This window comes from Eleutherodactylus coqui, chromosome 11, assembly GCF_035609145.1.
Source record: "Eleutherodactylus coqui strain aEleCoq1 chromosome 11, aEleCoq1.hap1, whole genome shotgun sequence".
Classification (NCBI taxonomy): domain Eukaryota; kingdom Metazoa; phylum Chordata; class Amphibia; order Anura; family Eleutherodactylidae; genus Eleutherodactylus; species Eleutherodactylus coqui.
The window spans coordinates 116,903,994-116,924,946 of NC_089847.1; the positions used below are offsets into that span (position 1 = coordinate 116,903,994).

At 47.2% G+C, this 20,953-nt stretch overlaps 1 protein-coding gene across 17 annotated transcripts in view; it reads right to left on the reverse strand.

Moving 5' to 3' along the window:
* The window catches only part of MADD (MAP kinase activating death domain), a 109,672-nt gene that overhangs the window by 22,193 nt on the left and 66,526 nt on the right, over positions 1-20,953 (reverse strand). For 4 of the 17 annotated variants that reach the window (XM_066583340.1, XM_066583347.1, XM_066583346.1 and 1 more), the window contains 9 exons: positions 15,627-15,727; positions 15,370-15,450; positions 15,093-15,251; positions 13,621-13,726; positions 9,049-9,169; positions 8,114-8,219; positions 7,243-7,353; positions 6,885-6,992; positions 4,281-4,445 (listed from right to left, as the gene is read on the reverse strand). In XM_066583340.1, coding sequence (XP_066439437.1) covers positions 4,281-4,445; positions 6,885-6,992; positions 7,243-7,353; positions 8,114-8,219; positions 9,049-9,169; positions 13,621-13,726; positions 15,093-15,251; positions 15,370-15,450; positions 15,627-15,727 — 1,058 coding nt within the window. Of the gene's footprint in view, positions 1-4,280; positions 4,446-6,884; positions 6,993-7,242; positions 7,354-8,113; positions 8,220-9,048; positions 9,170-12,811; positions 12,875-13,620; positions 13,727-15,092; positions 15,252-15,369; positions 15,451-15,626; positions 15,728-20,263; positions 20,318-20,953 lie in introns of all 17 variants that reach the window. The other 13 variants (XM_066583335.1, XM_066583341.1, XM_066583332.1 and 10 more) reach the window with 8 other exon arrangements.

A 20,953-nucleotide genomic window follows, 5' to 3' on the forward strand; every position in this document is an offset into this window, starting at 1 on the left:
TGGGGCTACCAGGATAACGGAGCCCGGGGACCCCTGGATCTTCTTTAGAACCCGAGGGATCAGGGGAATAGGTGGGAAGGCGTATATCAGGTCCCATTCCCATGCTTGGGATAGTGCGTCTATTCCCAGGGAGCCCCCGTCTGCCCCCCTGGAAAAGAACCGGGGACACTTGTTGTTCTCCCGAGAGGCAAACAAATCCACCTTTGGAGTCCCCCATCTTTCTGTAATCAGTTGGAATGCCTCTGGATGTAGTGCCCACTCCCCAGGGTCTATCCTCCTGCGGCTGAGGTAGTCTGCCATGGTGTTCTCTGGGCCCCTTACGTGGAACGCTGAAACGGAAGGCATCCGCTGCTCTATCCACCCGAGCACTTTCGCCGCCAGGTCTTGTAGTCGGGGGTTCCGCGTGGATCCCTGGTGGCGAATGAGGGACACAGTTGTTATGTTATCCGAGAATATTTTAATGGGTCTACCCCCGATCTCTGTCTCGAGGTCACGGATGGCCCTCCAGACCGCGCAAAGCTCCTTGTAATTGGAGGATTGAGTGGCCTCTTTCTGGTTCCAGACCCCCTGGACATAGCGACAGCCTAAGTGGGCCCCCCAGCCAGTTGCGCTCGCGTCCGTGAAGATGGATACTGGGGATGCCGGGTCCCAACTTGTGGACCTGGCGAGGTTGGAGATAGACGTCCACCACCCCAAGGAGGACCTTACTTTGTGAGTGAGGGTGACTTCCTGATCCAGGGAAGCTGGAGATTTGTCCCAGTTGCTCAGGATAAAGTCCTGGAGAGTTCTACCATGTAACTGGGCCCACGGGACTACTCCAATACAGGCTGTCATGAGACCGAGGACCCTCATGCCTCTCCTAAGGGAAACCTGGGAGGCTAACGAAAGTGCCCGGCTTTCGTCTTGGATCGTTTTTTGCTTTTCTAGCGGGAGGGAAGAGCACTGGTGGTGTGAGTCCAGGATAACCCCTAGGAACTTTTTGCTTTGTTCGGGCTGAAGATTGGATTTGTCGAAGTTAATGATCCAACCTAGCGACTCGAACAGGCGGAGGGTGAGGTTGACCCGGTGCTGGAGTTCCGAGGGTGATCCTGCTATAAGCAGGAAATCGTCGAGGTATGGGACAATTAGTACTTTGTCCGTCCTTAGTGCTGCTACCATCTCCAATACTAGTTTGGAGAATACCCGAGGTGCGGAGGAAATCCCGAACGGCAGGCATGTGAATTGGTAATGTGAGACTGACCCTTCCATCATCAGGGCGAATCGAAGAAACTGTTGGGAGTCTGAGTGTATAGGAATATGATAATAGGCGTCTTTTAAGTCCACCGTGGCCATGACGCTATCTGGTGTGATTAGGGGGATCGCTGATCTTACTGATTCCATTTTAAATCTTCGGTATGTTATAGATTTATTCAGGTATTTCAGGTTGATTATAACTCTGTAGGCCCCGTTAGGCTTCTTAATAAGAAACAAGGGAGAGTAGCAGCCTTTGAACCGTTCCTCTACGGGAACTGGGATGATGGCCCCCAGGGATAGCAGGTCCCGTACCCCCGACTGGAGGGCCCGGGCCGACGCGGGTGACTGGCAGGGGGTAACCACGAACCTCCGGGGAGGGGGGGCGGAAAGCTCAATTGTATAGCCCTCTGAGACCAGGCGAAGGGCCCAGGGATTGGAGGTTATTTCGCTCCATCTATTGGCGAACCCCCTAAGTCTGCCCCCCACCTGCCGGATCCCGATGGGCGGATTCTCACCCTTTCCGCCTTTGGGGTAAGACCAGCGTCCGGTTTTCCCCTTCCCCCTGTATGTTCTCGGGGGGACAAAGGGAGGAGGGTAGGAGGAGGAAGGCCGCTTGACGGGTCTGTCTGCTGGTAGCCCCTGACTTTTGTCTGAGGCCTTCTCCAGGAGTGTATCCAGGGAAGGTCCGAAGATGCGATGTCCCTGGAAGGGCAAAGAGCAAAGCCTGTTCTTGGAGGCATTGTCCCCTGTCCAGGCTTTTACCCAGACGGCCCTCCTGGCAGTGTTCGAAAGTGCCGCCGACCGGGCCCCAAACCTTACTGACTCCATCGAGGCGTCCGCCAGGAAGCCGGTGGCCTGTTGGAGGAGGGGAAGGCAGTTGGCGATATCTTCCCTCGAACCCCTTTGCGAGACCAGGGCCTGGAGTTGGTCTAGCCAGACCGTCATGGATCTCGCTACCGACGTGGCCGTAATGTTGGTCTTCATGGTGAGGGCCGCCGACTCCCAGGCCTTCTTCATTGCCGCATCCACTCGTGAATCCAGTGGGTCCCGCAACTGGGAGATGTCCTCAAAGGGGAGGGCAGCCTTCTTCGAGACCCTGGCGACCGCCAAGTCCACCTTCGGGACGGTGTCCAAGAATTCAATGTCTTCCGGGGTGAAGACCATACGCTCTCTAAACTCCTTAGACAGGAAAAACTTGCGTTCTGCCTGTTTCCACTCGGTCAAGATGAGCTGTTTTAGGATATCGTTGACCGGGAATGCTGGTTTGGGCTGAGGTATGAGTCCCCGGAACAGGGTATCCTGGAGGGATGGCTGCTGTGGTGCCTGTTCCTCCACCTGCATGGTGTGACGGACCGCTGTTAGTAGCTGCCCCAGATCCGCCGATGCGAAGAAGTACTTCCTCGTTTCTTCCATGGGCGGTATGGATTCTGAGGGGGAATCCTCTAAGAACCCTTCCTCCGAGTCTGATTCTTCTATCCGTGACCGCCTTACCCTTTTCGTGGGGGGCGGAACGGAAAGAGACGAGAGAGAGGCCTCGATCTCCTCGCGGATCATAGCTCGGATGTCTGATATGCCCGAGGGGCCTTCCTCCCGGACCACCTTCTCTGTGCAGGCTGCGCATAAGGGTTTGGTGTGTCCCTCGTCCAGTCGCCGCAGGCAGACTGGGCACTTGCGCACGCGCTTCTTGGCCTCTCTGCTCTTTTGTGCTTCTCTGTCCTAAGAGACGGAGACAGCAGAAACAAAAGGGGGGGTTTTCCAGCACCTGACCCTTCGTTACCCCTGGTGTGAGCCCCCGGAGGTTTACTCACCAGCGGGTTGCTCTCCGTGTCCTCTCTGGCCGACATCTTTACTTAGGTGCAGACCGAAGACATGTGGGGAATCCTGCTTTCTCCTTTTCTTCTCTTTTTTTTTTTTTTTTTTTTTTTTTGGATTTTCAAATTTGGCGCCTTTTTCCCCGCCCCCCCGTGACGCGGCCGTGCTGACGTCATGCCGCCGCGCCGGACCCGGGGGATACACTCTGCGTCGGGCTCTGAGGAGGGCGCATAGATGTCCGGGGACGTCGGATCGAGCGCAGCCGCCGGCCCGCGCCGCGCCGCGCGCTCTACCCCCCCCCCCCCCCCCCCTCGCTGGCATACCTGCTCACGCCGACAGAGGATCGCTGGAAGTCAGGGTCCCGGGCCGACGTCCAGAGCGGGTGCCTGATCCGGAGGAGGCTTCCAAGCCCTGCAGGTACGGGCTGTTTCTTCCCAGTGCGACAACCCCACTGGGCAGCGCGCTAGGGAAGGGTTCCCCGCAGGGAACGTGGTGCTGGTTTTGGATCCTGCGGGTGAGGGTCCCCACGTAGGGTCTCACCCGCGCAAGCTCTGCCAGCCCGACCAGAGAGTCGTCCCCCCACGGGCGGACAGGCTGCATAGGAATTTCTTCTTTCTTCTTGCCTCCAGCATACACCTGGAGGCTTCCGCTTGGACTGTCCTGTAGGGACAGGAAGACACTGGTGAGCTGGTGGCGGGAGGTGCCTTTTGTATGTTTTTCCGCTTCCTGTCCCAACAGGGGTCCAGTGGACATCCTCCATGTGTATGCTGTCAGGATGACGAGGGGAAAGAGCCATTACCACCACAAACAATGTAGATACAGCAGAACTCCTGTTCTGTTATACCAACTAAGCTAAAGCCCCATTTAGACACCGATTGTCGCTCAAAATTCGCTCCATAGCAGTCTTTTGAGCGAGAATCGTTGTGTCTAACGCCTGGCCATCATGCAGATTTCGTTACCGATTAGCTCATCGTTGACTTTCAGCTGGTAACCCGCTCGGAGAACACAGCAGGAGTATGCAGAAGACAAGCTGTATACCAGCTGGGCGCTCTGAGAAGACAACAGCTGTATGCAGAAGACAAGCGGCCCGCTTGTACTCTGCATACCCCGAAGTCTTGAGCGAATTTTCAGCTATAATCGTTGTCTCTAAATGGGCCCTAATATATAACATCCACAGTCCAGCCAGAATGGCACCATCACGTTCCCCCAAATATCTACTCTGCTCCATGACGCACCTTTTTAGTGAAGAACTTATTAAGTTGCGTCTCCTGTCCATTCCTTCTCCACAAGCAAAGTACTTTGGTCTTCGGACAATAGGTCATATTAATGAGCTTTTCATACCACCAGCGCTCATATACGGCCCCAATGTTACTGCGTAATACGATGCAATCATCACAGACCTAGAGAAAGAGAGGTGGTACAGGATAAAATCTACATTGCAGTTCTCACTAAAGTTACCCATACATATTAGAGCATTCGTCCGGCAGCACTCTCCCACCCAACCCCCAATGCAGATAAAGGCTTGGCTAAGGGTGCATACACTATCCTACCAAAAATATTTGAACATCCCTATCAGTAGAATAGATTGTGTCTTATTAGCATGTTACGTGTCCTAAACTACATAGGATGCAGACCCTTGGAGGCATTGGCCATAATTTGTGACAGGAACGCAATGTGCACGCAATTGGATATATGGGTTATATCGTTGCACATAAGCCTTCCATCACGAAGTGCAATGCATCAGCCCACCTACAATGGTGCAAGGAGCGTCGACATTGGACAGTTGAGCAATGGAAGAACGTCTAATGGAGTGACAGGTCACGCTACTCCACCATCACATCAGATGGACATACCTGGGTGTGAAGGATGTGTGTAGAATGACTTTTGCCTGAGTGCGTTAGCCCAACAGTTAAAGGGGTTGTCTCGAGGAAGCAGTGAATTTTTTTTTTTTTGCCCAGTCCCCCTTATTAAGCATACATTACTAAGCCCCCCTGTAAATGACTTTTCTAGCTGGTTTGTACTTACAGTTCCAGCGTTTCAGCAACTTATAAAAATTTTCCCAAGATGGCCGCCGGCTTTTTTCCCGTCGCTTGCTGTAGCCCGACGTAAGCGCTCCAGAGACGCTACCAGCTGTGTCTCCCTGACAACCAGACGCCCCACAGCCGCCGACCGGACCCCTGGATTGAACGCGGCCGACCACGGCACACAGTCACCCACCGCCAGGCAGCAGGTAACCGGAGCTAGACCCCTGACAACAGACGAAGGCCCCCCCGGCCCAGCGGCAGCCCCCCCCCCCCCCCGGGCCCAGCGGCAGCCCCCCCGGCCCATCACTTACCTGGGCGGCAGGACGGCGGGACAGCTGGGCGGCTTCTCGGGGCAGCTGGGCGGCTTCTCGGGACAGCTGGGCGGCTCAAGTTTCTGCACCTTCCTCTAAGAGAGGATGGTACAGAATGGCCGCTCCAGCGCGCTCCCGAGAAGTGACAGCTTGTCTGCGCATGCGCAGAAGAGCTGTAGCGGCTAGCAGGCTGAAGCGGCTCATGCTGAGAGCAGAAGACCGGACTGCGCAAGCGCGTCTAAAAAAGCAAGCTGCCAGCGAATTTAGACGGAACCATGGAGACGAGGACGCTAGCAACGGAGCAGGTAAGTGAATAACTTCTGTATGGCTCATATTTAATGCACGATGTATATTACAAAGTGCATTAATATGGCCATACAGAAGTGTATAACCCCACTTGATTTCGCGAGACAACCCCTTTAAGTCCAACGAAGGTTCAGTTACGGTCTGGGGATGCTGTATGTTGCAAGGTCTCAGTAGTAGCAAGAACCATAAACGCGAAGTGTACCTTGACATCCTAGACAATAATGTGCTGCCGACAACGTGCCAATACTCTGGGAATAGCCAGCCATACTTCCAACAAGACAAGATGATAGGCTGACCCCACCCAAGTTGGCAGGTTGGGACAATCTCTATCTAATATGTAAGGCCAGCCTTAGGTCTCCATATTCAGTGCTAATGATTTCCACAATACAAGCTTGCTATAACCTTGACAAAAGTCAACAATCCATTAATTTCTTTAAAGAGGTAGTGTGAGATATGAAAAATATAGCCGCTTCCTTCCAGAACAGGCATCACTCTTGCCCATGGGCTGTGCCTCTTAAAGGGGTTGTCCCGCGGCAGCAAGTGGGTCTATACACTTCTGTATGGCCATATTAATGCACTTTGTAATATACATTGTGCATTAATTATGAGCCATACAGAAGTTATAAAAAGTTTTACACTTACCTGCTCCGTTGCTGGCGTCCTCGTCTCCATGGTTTCGGACTAATTTTCGGCCTCTGATGGCCAAATTAGCCGCGCTTGCGCAGTCCGGGTCTTCTGCTTTCTTCAATGGAGCCTCTCGTGCAGGATGCCGGCTCCGTGTAGCTCCGCCCCGTCACGTGCCGATTCCAGCCAATCAGGAGGCTGGAATCGGCAATGGACCGCACAGAAGAGCTGCGGTCCACGGAGGAAGAGGATCCCGGCGGCCATCTTCACCGGTAAGTATAGAAGTCACCGGAGCGCGGGGATTCAGGTAAGCGCTCCGGTAAGCTTTCTTTAGGTCCCTGCATCGGGGTTGTCTCGCGCCGAACGGGGGGGGGTTGAAAAAAAAACAAACCCGTTTCGGCGCGGGACAACCCCTTTAACGTAAATCAGCTTCATTTGCTTCAATAGGGCCAAGCTACAATATTACACACAGACCTTAGGCAAGAGTGGAGTCGTTTCTGAAAGAAAACAGCCAAGGTTAAAGATGACAGTGACCGTAAGCTCAAGAATGAGCGATGCCACCTGCATGACTTACCTCCATGAAGAACAGGTCTCCGCTAGTGTCCGTTCCAGCATGCACTACAAAGGTCTGCTTCTTGATATGACGGCTTCCACTAGGCCGAACGCCGAGTTCACGGCCGTTCTACGGTTCAGATTAAATAATATCAGCTTGCATTCGATATACACGTTTACAATCCTTTAAACTGATACAAAGTATTAAGATGCAGACTTGACTTTCTGAATGTACTGCAGTCTGGAAGCCAATGTGGCGTAATCTTTTTTTCCCTAGCTGATACATTTAATTGTGGCGCAGATCTTGATGGACTACATTCTAATCTTTGGTAATCTTGCATTTGGCACATTTGCCTTAACATTCAGTTTCAGAGCCTCACCAAATCAGACACTTTATCCAGCAGCTCGTTGATTTGTTGACTGTGTGCTAAACCGATGTGACACTTCCCCATGAGTCGGCGAACCTTCCTCCGCAGGTCTGTCTTATTTACCTGCGAAGAACAAGGGAGATGTACAGTATTAGGTTTCCTTACATGATTAAACGGGCTTGTGAAATTAGTAAGAAGTATCCGTCAGCCTCACTTTTGTCCATTAGCTGTGTGTGGTACTGCAGCTCACCCACATTCACTTCTATAGTACATTTTAGATACAGATAACCCACACTCACCATGCCGCCAATGAATTGAGAGCCAATTCAGGCATACTGCTAAATCTACATGTAGGATACCAAGAAATAATCACTAGGAGAGATTTACTAACGCCATCTAATAAGGTGCCTTTAGAAAGGAGAACGAACATTAAAAAAATAAATAAATAAATTTTAACTGGCTAATATGAGACCCGACAGGGTACTGAGAAGTCATTAGTCGCTTCACTTCACCTCCTTGAAATGAAGCAACTAGTAAGCAACTTCTCGCTCAGTGCAAACAGGTAGTCATTAGTTTTTGAATGACTTCCAGTTCAGTGAGAACAGTGAGAATTGAGAGCTATGCTGGGCAAACGCCCCGAAACAGCTGTCTGTGTATGGATTCTGGCTTAGTTTTAAAATTCCCATTGTTCTACAGACCTGTATAGGTGCTGCCATCCAATAGGTGGCACGGCAGATGTATTGTTTCATTTTCCTTATTTGCATATTACCCAGAGGAGCGTGCATGGCCTTATAAGTCTCCTCACTCACCTTCTTGTGCTCTCCCTAAGGAGATGATACCCCTTCTGACCCATGTAAAAGTATAAAACAGCTAAATACTTTACCTTCATCATCAGCATGTAAGCCACCATATTATGCAGAAGAGTCGCCAACAGACGATCCTCGTCATCTTCCAAGCGCTTCCGATCATGATCTCCCAAAGACAAATACCTGCAGATGAATACATAAACCAGTCAAATCCATAATTAAAAGATGTTAAAAGTCCCATTAAACCGTAGCACATGTTATATAGAAACATCTCAGAAGCTCATGTTGATGGATGTCCATGATTTGGAGCAAACGTTCCTGAAGCCCTTTAAACCCAGATCTTTGTATCCCCCCAGATAATGTTGACAGTGCTGCTATAAGAATGAATGCAAATAGATACCGGGTGACCCACAGAAAAAGTAGCCCCGCACCACACGCTTATGAAAAGCTTTCTAAAAGGGCCCGACCATACTGTTCACTCCACCATCCGATTGTACGGAGTGCAGCAGTGTGTCCCGGCCTGACTGCAAGTCTCCAGAACCGAACGCAGAGCGTCATACGCACATATGATGCTCAGGGTGCAGGTCCGGCGACGCGTGGTCATGCACTTCTGCACTCCGTACGTGAACCAGATGGTGAAGTGGACGGTATGGTCGGGCCTTAAAAGAAAATCTGTCTGTTGCCCATAGTGACCAATCACATCACAGCTTTTATTATACCTCAGCAGTACAAGAACTAAAAGCTGTGCTGTGATTGGCTGCTATGGTCTACAAAGGCAAATTTTCTTGTAGACAGCTTTCATAAGAGTGTGGTGCCGGACTGCGTTTCCATGGCCTACCCTGTATTACAGCCATATACAGAAGGCAGTAATGTCAGCATTACTATGAAGACTCAGAGGGAACAAGTTCTGGCATCAGTGATGGTTTCTAGCACCTGAAAACACCAATACAAACTTTTGCCATGTTTCGAATATATACAATAGCACCAGGACAGCTCAGTAGAGATCTCTCACCTGTCTATCATTTCCTGGGGTCCTTGGTCCATGCCCATTCCTTCCCTCTCTAGCATCACAGCATCCAGGAAAGCATCTTCCCAAAACTGCACTTGGTCCCAGATTGTGGAACGTTCTTTACCTAAAATATATGCACGTTTTATGTTGAACCCCCAAATTCATTAATTCCATGCGCACACTGATCAACAACCACAATACATGCACAAACACAACGTCACACAAAGTCAGACCAACACACTATAAACCAAAAATCTCCCCAAAACTAGCATTTAACCCTTTGCAATCCCATTTTGGATTTAGGGTTTCCTAGGGGGCTTTCTCTTTCTGTCATTATACAATGGTGCCATCTGCTGGCTAGAGCCAGTACTGCAGTACGGGACATGCTAGAGAGGCCCCCCGACAACATAGCGGCCAATAATATACAGTAAGAATGCCCTGTCGGACGTCTTCCGACATCGGAGCTGTACAACCTTCAAATCAGAATGTCTTCAGACGTCAGACAGTGGATTGGAAAGGGTTAATACTGTAATACCTGCTAAAAATATAAGATGTTACGTCTCCACATCTATAAACTTTTTGTACAGATACAGACACACTTTTGTATTACTTATCTTGCATTGCTCCGGCGTGACACCAAGCCTGCATGTGTTCTCGATATTGAGCAGGGAATAAGCCGCTACCAGACACCTCTAAAGACTGCTTATCTCTCATGAGAACACAAGGCTTGGGCATGTTGAAGTCCATCATGACTGAAGAATACGGTCATCATGTGCCGTCATCTTTCAATTTACAGAAAGCTGGAGAAATCTACAAATTCTCTCCCTTTCCTGTTCAACCAGACACAGCGCCTCATCTGGGATTGGGAAGTTGCTGTCTGGGTCCGAGAGGACTGGCAGCATGTGGCGAGTAACCAATAGGTTGGGGCTGATGGTAGGGTTCGTATGTAGCACGAACCCCATGAATCTATGAAACCCAGCTGTTAAGGAACTGCAGGCTGGTGGTGGTTCCATGGCATGGGCTGGGTCTACTGGTCTGTTGAAACACATCATTGACAGATACCCACAATGTTTCACTTCTTGGTGACCATTTGCAGCCTTTCAGGGACTTCGTGTACCCCCACAATAATGGGATATGCCAGGAGGATAATGCATAGTGCCATCAGGCACAAGTTGTCCTAAATTGGTTTAACTAGCATTCTGAAGAGTTCCTAGGAACACCCTGTAATTTGCCAAACATGAGCCAATTCGAGCATTTATGGGATGTGGTGGTAAAGTCCATTCACACTGGAGATCCTGCACCTACAAATACCACAGAGCTGTGGGGGTCTATCCAGCCGTCTTCTGGCCACTTCCGGAATCTATGCCATATCGAGTTGATGCACTTCGCTGGGCTAGAGGGGGGTCCTACATGATATTAGTCCCTGTACCATGACTTTTGGCACGAGAGTCTATAGTGGCATCATTTGAATTCTGTATGGTATTTTTAGACATTGAATGATATATATTACATATAACCCCCCCCCCCCCTTTTTTTTAAAGCCATTTGCACGATATCTTTGAGGTTCAGAAAATGCTTTGCCTACTTTTTGACTGTAAAATCTTTCAATTAGCATAAAATGGAAAGTGGATGTTACGGTTTCATCTAACCTTACTGCTGTGCTCACCGTCCAGAAGATCAGCTTACTACTAATGCAGAACCAGTTACTTAGGTTCTTCTACTAAATAATACATCTTGCTAAGAATGTCCTACAATGTCTCCAGTGACCTCTGTCCCATGACAACTTAGGATTCTTGACATATAATACAGTGTCACTTTTTAGGGTGCTGGGAATGTGTCCGTCTGTTATTAGGGGATTAGGCAATAATTTTTAACAGCCACGTTGCCCGAATGGCTTAGTCAACTCTCTTCCACTGTCAAAGTGACCCTCCAGTTTTGAGGTTAAAAGTCTCTCCTGGGACCAGAAGGGGTATATTACCTCTACTTGTTCTTCTCTGCCGTCTGTCTAATCTGCTAGTTTTAGGTCCCATTTTTGGCCGTCCAAGATGGCTAACACAATCTTTAGACTACGTAATCTCCATAGTGCAATGGTAGCGTTAGACTACACATACACTATACCTGCTATCTGATTGGCCAGTGGTGTTCACGTGATCAGCAGTGGTCCATCAGAGAACAGTGCACAGTGTGCAATAGCTAGATAGAAAACTATCTTGGATGGTCGAAAACCGGAACGAAAACCTACAAAATGGATAGACAGCAATAAACAAAGTACAGGTAACATATCCCCCCAACCCCTTCAGTGCCAAGAGAGAATTTAGTCCTGAAACTAGAGGGTTGCTTTAAGGCACCTTCGCCAAATATTGTTTCCATAGCCGTATCAGTTGCCACTAAGAATTCGTACAAGATCTGACAAATGTCAGACCACAATCATTGAGTCCAGAATGTGTGCCCTACATTAGTGTTTTCCAACTCCAGTCCCCAGGGACCCCCAACAGGTCACGTTTTTAGCATATCCTATAGTAAGACCACTTGTGGCAATGTCTGAGGCACCGACAGGTCTCGGCGATGAGCCGGAGAATCGTGGCAAAATGCAGCATGCTGCGATTTTAATCCCACGAGCGGAGAACCTCTATGATTCTCCACTCGTGGACGTTGGGTTGCACTTTCCATAGTTAGCCAATGGAAAGAGTGTCATGCGAGGTCATCATGCAATGACAACTCGCCCGTGGACAGGCAGGCGTGGACTGCTTTCCCACCCGTCTTAGGGCTTGGTTCGGGGTTTCTATCTCACTGCTCTTTTTGGAGTAGAGTAACAAATAGAAAGGGGGAAAACAAAGAAAAAAAAAATATAAAGATCAGGTCAGACTAGGACATCCTCATATGGGCGATTCACCAAGGTGTATAGTAGATCTTAATGAGGACACAAACATTTTATATAGAAATCCATTTAATTCCTTGACGTTCCATCAACCCAGATCGAGGCAAAAAGAGGATTTCTTGATACTCCACATAAGACCTCTTTTTTGACGAGGTCCTTGGGAAAACTCTGACCATGAGTGGAGTCTCCTAAGTAGTATATGGCCAAAACCTGAGAATTGACAGAAAAATAGGAGGAGGTGTGCTTCATTTTTAGGCTCCTATGTTATTCCATGAGTGGTTCACCTTAGGAGGTTGTGCGAAGTTGCGGCTGGCTCCACCAATTTTTCACGTGCAACCATGGATGAAATGTGACTAGTAGGTATAGGAGCCCAACTAGGCGCAGACCAGGAACAGCTCCTCCAAAATGCGTTTATTTAAGTATACCACTACAATGTGTGAGAGCTCGACCGGTATACTCACCTGAAGAAAAGTCAAGTTCTCACTTGAAGCATGTAATTGTACACTTGAGTCGTTCATGGTCCACACCGGGAGGAGTTCCTATATACCGCAGTGTCTTATAACTTGAAATGTACCCAAACCACCAAATAACGCAGCTGCCCTTTAGCCCCAAAAATCCAATGATACCAACCATTTAGTTCACCCCCAGCAGGTCGTTCACCACTTCCATGTTTTTGCAGAGGTCAACCATAAATGCATCAGTTATACACAAAAATGTCCCCCTCCGGCTTTAGCCTACATATCCAGCTAGGTCTTATGAAGACTGCGTAGAGCTACGATGGCTACGGATAGACCATAGCTTTAAGGGAGGTAAAGCCAGAAAAGTGCAGGGGTAAGCAAAGATCATACACAGGCATGCCAGGGCATTACAGCAGGTAAAATGTATTACTCAGAGAGAAGGTCTCCATCGCTGCATCTTCAAGCTGATCCCAGACTGAACCCTTATCTCGTCCTGTACAAAGAAGCCAATGCACAGCATAATGCAGCATGAGAAGAAAGAGAGAAGAGCAAGCGAGGGTTAAAGTGCATTTTTCACCTGTATTTTAGCACTGACTGCATGGATTGCTGTCATAACCTGTGAAAGTCACTTGAGAAGATGAATGTACAAGAACAAAGGCCGAGTCAATAAAAGTGAATTAGTTATGAGGGGAGGAAGTTTGTACAATTACTTCCAACTTTGTAGAACACTAAAGGTTGTACCATAATACACATTTATCATGAGCCCCGTGTGGCGCAGAGTGTTAAGGCCGGCTCAAGGTTGAGTCAGCCTTCCATCCTTCCGAGGTAAAATGAGTACCCAGCTTGCTGGGGGGTAAAAGATGACTGGGGAAGGCAATGGCAAGCCACTCGGCAAATGCAGTCTGCCAAGAAAACGTCACAATGTAACGTCATCCTACGGGTCGGTCATGACTCGGTGCTTGCACCAGGGGACTTTACCTACTCATTTATCACCCAGCCATAGAGATTCTGAGACCCTCCCCCTCTCATGAGGACGACCCACAGAAACCTTGTTCTCGGGATTAGTGGGGGGATTATCTCAGCGGTGAGACCCCTATGATCATACTTTCATCACCTATCCTATATGTATAGATGGTAAAAGTATATTTTGGTACAACTCCTCTAAGAAAAATGTTAAAGGAAGATTCAATTACAAAAAAAAAAAAGGGAGTTGAGCCTGGAGGAAAGTACAAGTCTTACCTAGAAGCCCTTCGTACAGGTAAATGCGTTGACTGAGGTCTTGCGGCGGACGTCCTGGACTGACATGGCTATCCCTTTCTCCGGGGCGCAGCACCTGTTGCTTCCCCTGTTGTGCCAGTGACAGAAGGAAGAAGAAAGAATTTAGAAATCTGTATCAAAATGCATCATTGCCAAAGTATTCCTGATCCTAAACTGCAGGGCAGCCTACAGAAACCCCCCTGCGGTGGTGCACGGGTAGAAAGCTACATTATAGCCTCAAGACTGGTATGGTGGGAGGTGGTCTAGTGGGCAAAAAAGGACTCAACAGTTCCCTAAAACACGACAACCAGAGTTAATCTACTTGCCAGTATATTCCCCTCTTTCTTGATGGTTCACTTTAACCCCTTAAATGGACACCCTGGAGGATTAAGTCCTGGGAGATTGGAGGTCGATCTCAATCCATATAATGGGGGTAACCGGCTGTTTCTTATAGCCGGCACCCAACCGCAACAGCTCCAATCGGCACTCTTGCTGATTGCAGCTGTTAACTTTTTAAATGCCGCAGTCTACTCTGCCAGCGACATTAAAAAGCCCCTATTGGATTTCAGGGGTCCCGAAAAGCCTCAGACAATCTGATTGCGGGGTGCCATGGCAGCCTTCTGAAAGTCCTCAAGGCTGCCACTGCAGATTGTTTATCCGATCGCAGTATAGTATAAAATACCATTGTATTAACTTATACTGCCGGTGCGATAAAATGATCGCAAGTTCAAGTTGCCTATGGGGCCATAAAATAAAATGTAAGAATCTGTTTAAAACTTATTAAAAATAAAAAACATTTAAAAAAAAAAAAAAAGGTAAAAGTAAACCTTTCGCCAGATTTCTAAAAAAAATGGGTATTGCTGTGTCCATAAAAGTCTGATCCATCAAAGTAACGTCGTCAGAAAAAACCCCCCCAAAAAATAACGTCAGAATTGCTCTTTTTTAGTCACTTTGTCTTCAAGAAAAAAAAATGTAATGAAAAGCAATCAAAAAGGTCATAAGTACTCCAAAATTGTGCCAATAGAAACTATAGGAAGTCCAGCAAAAAAAACAAGCCCTAGCACAACTATGTCGATGCAAAGAGGAAAAAGTTATGGCGGTCAGAAGAGGACAGCAGAAAATTATTTTTTTTTCCCCCCGAAGATATATCAATGGTAGAATAGCAAAAACAAATTAAAAAAAGGCATTGTAGTAATCACATGGACCCATTAAAAAAGAAGTCCTTTTGCTGCAGAGTCTACACCTTTGTCAAGTGGTGGAAACCACACTACGACCTTCATATGGACAATGGGATTACCTCTTTAAATTGCATTACAATCTAGACACCCAAAAATACACAAGAAATAGAAAATATTCTACAAAACTTCCAAAACAGAACATTTTTCACCTGTCAAAAAGCATAGAAACCCATCACAAAAAAATAAAACAAAGTAACCATATTGTCAATAACTTACAAATATGGCCCCGGTCAGAGAACTCATCTGAATTTCACTGTCCGATACAGCACCACTGGATCCCGAAAGCCGCCCTCCACCTGGTCCTCCCAAAGCATCTCCAGCATTGCTGCTCAGATCACTATCTGCTCCCAGAGTTTCCCCAGAGCTGTTACTAACCTACAAGTAAAAGTTTATCCTGCTGTTATATACACTTCAAGTGTTCTTCAACAATTAGTTCTTGTCTAGCTAACCCCGTCCCGTCCACACAGTATGGTGAAGGAAGCTCGGATCCTACCACTGTGCTGATTTCAGAGTCCTGACTGCTGCTTCGGATGAGAATAGCAGGTCCCGTACTGACACCATCTACATCACTCCGCTGCTCCCGGAGGCAAAAATAAGGAAACAAGACAAAAACAACCCAACCAATGAGATCTGGGGATTCTTACCCCACCCCACAACATACTAATCAGCTAATGAGTTAGTAACTACTCCCACAGACCACCATCTATTATACTAAAACCAATACGGCGCAGAAGACACTTCTTTATTTACCTGAGATCCGGACGTGACACTCAAACCGCTGTCCGCACTTATCTGAGAGCGCTTCTCTTCGGAGTCGGCGCTGTCTGGTACCTGTTTAGTCTGCTCAGTGCCTGCAATACGTAAAGCACACTGGGTTAAGTATATTGTATCTCTCTTTGGCTTCCTTTGTTTTCCACCACCGTCTTTAATCCAAGCTGCTGTACGTAACTATTAGTAATCTTGTCTATGTAAAGGAAAGTTCTAGGCCAGGTCTGGGCGTTCTGAAAAGTTTTTGTGTCCAATGAGTGGAAAGTTATAATTCTTAGATACTCCAACTTTAAAATCACCAGAAAATAAAAGTCCTTGAGCTCCCATAATTGTCAAACTTTTTGAAGTTTTTTTTTTTTTTTTTAAGATATTAATCAGCGCATCTCCGGCTACTAAACCAGTAGCATGGCAAGAATGCCGAGGACATGTTAATTATACCGCCTCGATTGCTCAGCCTGCAGCAGTAACCTCAGGCTTTGGAATCTGCTGCACGCTGTATGTAAATTACGTAAGGGCTCGTTCACATCAGAACTGGGCATAATGGAAGTTCAGAAAATCCCAATGAATTTAACGGGACTTTAAAGGAATTCTGTCACAAGGTTCATGAAGATTGACTTGGAGCCGAGCTTTGAGTCACGGAGGCGGGCCGTGCCAGCTTCTCTCTGCCCGCATTATGCAAACTGACCGCTCTCGGTCCTTTATTTTTTGATTATAGAATTCTTTATTAGAATAACAATAAGCAACATTGTAATTAAATATTACCGGCCCTTTAATAAATGACACAATGATCACAGTGACTCTCAGGTTAGGACCAGTGGAGACCACAGAACTGGCTGTGGTCCTTCTGACCAGTCCACCTATGTCCTGAGATGAGAGCCGCCGGACCCAAAGATCCAGAGGCAAAAAAACTCCCCAGAGAGTTCTACCTCAGGGGGGCAAAAAATTATTTCCTGACCCAAGATGTGACGATCGGCTATCACCCTGGATCCAATGTATCCTGCTGCACATGCATATGTAATTATAGGCTCAGGAGAGCCGATACTGTAAAGAGACAGATTGTAAGATCTTAAGAGCAGGCTATATAATTATATTATCGGCCCTTCCCACCCTCCAGCTCTGGCGACAGTCCTTTCCCGCCCTCCGGCCCTCTCCGCCCTCTGGTTTAGTCTCCTTTCCATTCCTAACCTCCGGGTTTGGCCTCTGGGCCTTTCCGCTCTCTGGTTTTAGCATTGAAACAAGACACCGGAAAGGGCCTGAGGCCAAAACCGGAGGGCAGGAAGGGGACGAAACCAGACACCGGAAAGGATTTGAGGCCTGTCCCCTTCTGACCCTCAGGGTTCAGCGTCGGGCCCTCTCTACTCCCCGGGTTTGGCCTCAACCCCTTTCCGCTATCCAGTTTTGGCCTTGGGCCCTTTCCTCCTTTACAGCCTCCTTCTGCATGCTGCGGGAAGGGAGAGGGTGGAGCGGCCCACCTCCATGACTCGGATCCCAGCTCAGAGTTAAAATTCATAATAACCCTGATGACCGAGTCCTTTAAAACTGAATCTTTTTTTTCTCCAGTTAGCAGCTGCTCTGATGGCAATGCAAAACTGAAACCCAAAACACTGATGTGAACGAGCCCCAAGAACCATCTGATGGGCAATCTACTACTAGGAATAGGTCTGGGGTTTTCATCATTATGTGATCCTAAACCGTTCTCTCTGGCTCTTGATTAACTCCTCAACAAGTGCCCAAACAAGAGTCAGGAGAGGGGCTGAGGATGGCCGAATGAAGAAAGTCCAGGACTGCTTGGTAGTAATAGACCACCCATTGGTTAGCTCGATCCCAATTTATATATGATAACGTAGTACAAATCAAGCATGTTAATGTGTTTTCCACGTCAGCATTCGTGCCTTGCTATGGATTTAGTAGTTGAAGATATGCCGACGGAGGCCTTTTAGGGTACGTTTAGCATTTTTTACAGACTCCTAAATGGATGCTTAGTTTTTCCATGGAGCCTCCATAGCTCCAGTATTACTGTGTGGCTTGGCAGATTTGACATCAAAGCCTACTGGAAAGTTTGGGAGACAAAAGTTATTAAACATCCGCCATCCATGTGCTGACCAACTCAAAGGCTTGTATTTGCAGGAGATTTTTTTTTTCTTCAATTTATGCATTTTTTAAATTTTTTTTTAACCCCGACTGGTCTAGAACAGAATTCAACTCAAAAAAGGATGAAATAATTAACAATGATAACACCACTACTCGTGTTAATAACAATAATTTATGTATAAACCAAAACGTAAATCCACTTATATGATTGTGTATATCACTCCTCCTCAAATTTGCACAAACTCAGGACTCAATCATCCAATATAGTTGGTGGCTTTGGCCACGTGAGCAACCAAATTGTGACTAGCCACTAAAGCCAATGTAATAATGAAAGGATCGAGTCAATTTTATCTCTGTTGGCACGTGTAGAGCGATTCGGCTTCCATTCAGAAAAAAACAATATCAATCCTTTCATGGGCTAAGATGAGAGTGGCGTTCGAGGCGTCACCGCTACAGTGACTTCAAGGTCGGTAGATTGAAGCAGTGGCATTGATCGTAAAAAAAAGGCTCATATGGTGCTGAGTGATATGAGAGAGGAGTGAGAGCATGATTAAAAAGCGCTAGATCAGGAAAGATGGCGGGAGCGAGGGAAGGGGAGGAGTGTATTCACCACTACAGATACTATCTCAGGACAAGAAACCCCAACAAATCATTCGCCAATGGTCAATCTGCCAGCACGGCCCAGGGCGTAACCAAGAGTACCCATGTACCAGTCCGCTTCCTGTATCACCTCGTCTATGTAAATCCTGGGAGCCTCTAGTCTTCAGAACCTAGCGCTTAAAAAGTTTGTGTCCCCAATAGAACAAAGATGTGGGGGGAGAGGTTGGGGGGGGGGTCTTACTATTTAGTACTTTATAAAAGTACAGGAAAGATTATAAAAGTAAATAAAATATATCAACGGACATCAAAACTTACTGGATAAAACCAAGAGATTTCTCATCACAACTCAAATATATATACACCGACTAGCTGCTTTATTAGAGACACCGGCTCTTTCACGATTGGCACTTTCCTGTATGGAAATTCCTGTACAAGGGCAACATTTTTTTTTTTTTTTTTTTTTAAATAAAGAGTTCCATAGGATCAATGGGTAATAGGGTGACCCCATGTAGGTGTCCCATTACCCCTGGGAATTCCATAAAGAAGTCAACATTTTTTTGGGTCCCATTCTTCCAGCAAGTGAATCCTCTTTTGACTTCTCATCAGTTTGAAAAATGGAGACGAGACCCCGAAGTGCAGCACCAAATCACGTGATAAGTTTTCTGTGGATCAGTTTTAATGTGAATCCATGTTAGAATGGAAAAATCCAGCGTTCGGAGCGACTTACAAGGAGGCCGGGATTTCAAACACTGTGGTTTTCAAGTGAAACGGTGTGGAGAGTATACAAAGAATGGCACGATCGAGAAAAACATCAGCGAAAGGGGATTCTGTGGATGGAAATAACTCAACGAAAAGGGGTCAGAAGAGGAGGTCAAGATCTGTTCCGAAGGCTAGGCGGTGTGCAGTCAAGAAAACTTAACCTGAATGCAATACTGGTGCTCCGAGTTACATGTCTGAAAGCACAATTTCTCGTTCTCGGCATGGATGGGCTACAACAAAAGATACTCCTTTCCAGCGACATTGCTAAGAGAAACAGTATGGCAAGACTCCAGTGATCCAAAGAGCATAAAAACTGTATAACTAAGCAGTGAAAAAAAACATCGCCTGGTCTCATAGATCCACATTTCTGTAGCACCATGTCGATAGGATGGTCAGAATTTGATGTAAGCAGCATGAATCAATGACCCTCCATCTAATCTGCTGCAACTACACGAAGCTTCCTATCCGTATGGGCCGATATTCCTGCAGAACTATTTCAAAACTTAGTGGAATTTATGCCACGACGAATCGCTGCGTTCCAAAGGAGGTCCAACGTGCTACGGGATGGGGGTCTCTAATAAAGCCGCCATTCAGTAGGTGTAAGAGAAGCTGCACACTGGCTATAGAGTTTGCAAGAATAAAACCTAGCCTTTCTATTACTACTCTGCAGCAAGAATGTGTTGGGTGTTGTATCTGGAACTAATCAGCGAGGAGGCTAGCTACTGCCAACTGCAAATAAAGTCACACAGTAGCATGATCAGTCTACTTCTAACTCATGTGAAGACTACGCAAGACTACACACTCAATGCTATACCACTCAGCAGGGCTGGAGAAATCCCAGAAGTCAATACAAGTAGGAATTTGTAGTCTAAGTATTCGGACTGTCTTCTATTGCCGTCTATGAAATCCCTTATTTTATTGCCTGGCTACTAAAAAAAAAAAAAAAAAAAAAAAAAAAAGGGGGGGGGGGTTATATTATAGATATACATCATCAACCCCCATAGTTTTATCCCCCTAGATTCTTGGAATAAACTTTAGATGGAAGTTAAAGAGATCCTCTGTCCTATATTAAATAGCAAACCCTCAGCCGTGCTCCCAGAAAGTGCATCTCTGTGGCCGCCCTGCTGACAGATCTGGGAAGGGTTTGGGGGGTTTCTCCGGTTTCTTACTCTGTTTATCCATAGCTTTTTGCTTTTTCGCGTCTCGGTGCTTGTTCCACAATTCTATCAAAGATGCATTGCAAGCAGGAGAGAAAGACAGAAAGAGTCAGATGTGGATCAGACAGGCCTTAAATGGACACAGAGACCTAGTGCCCCCTCCCGACAACAATCACAGAAAGAGAGGGGCACAGACATGTGAGCACACGTGTGATGGTGAGAAAGTGTTAGAGAGAAAGGGCACAATTAGTAGCTGCTAACTTAGATTTATGTATGAGGACACAGCATACATAAATACTTCGTTCTATATGTATATATACACATGGGCATATATACATAGGATGGAAAGCAACCAATCCCCATAATCATGAAACTGGGAATCACTGGAGCGTCCAACAACTTTCACCATACATGTAGACCACAGGACAACCACCTGAAGGGCTCGAACAACTGCAGGACTCCAGGACTCAGACAGATCTGGGACTTCTACGACATTTAGCGAAACCGCACGTTGCCAAAAATCGGACGTAGACAATGAATTGTTTCACGGTGAGACTGAAAACTTTCCTGGCAACGTGACATGCAAAAGCCTTGGCATTAAAGGGGTTGTTGAAGATCAGGAACCGGAAATGCTCTACGCTTTTCCATGGGTTGAGTCTGGTATGGCAGCAACTCCACAGAAATAACTTATCACCTACCTTT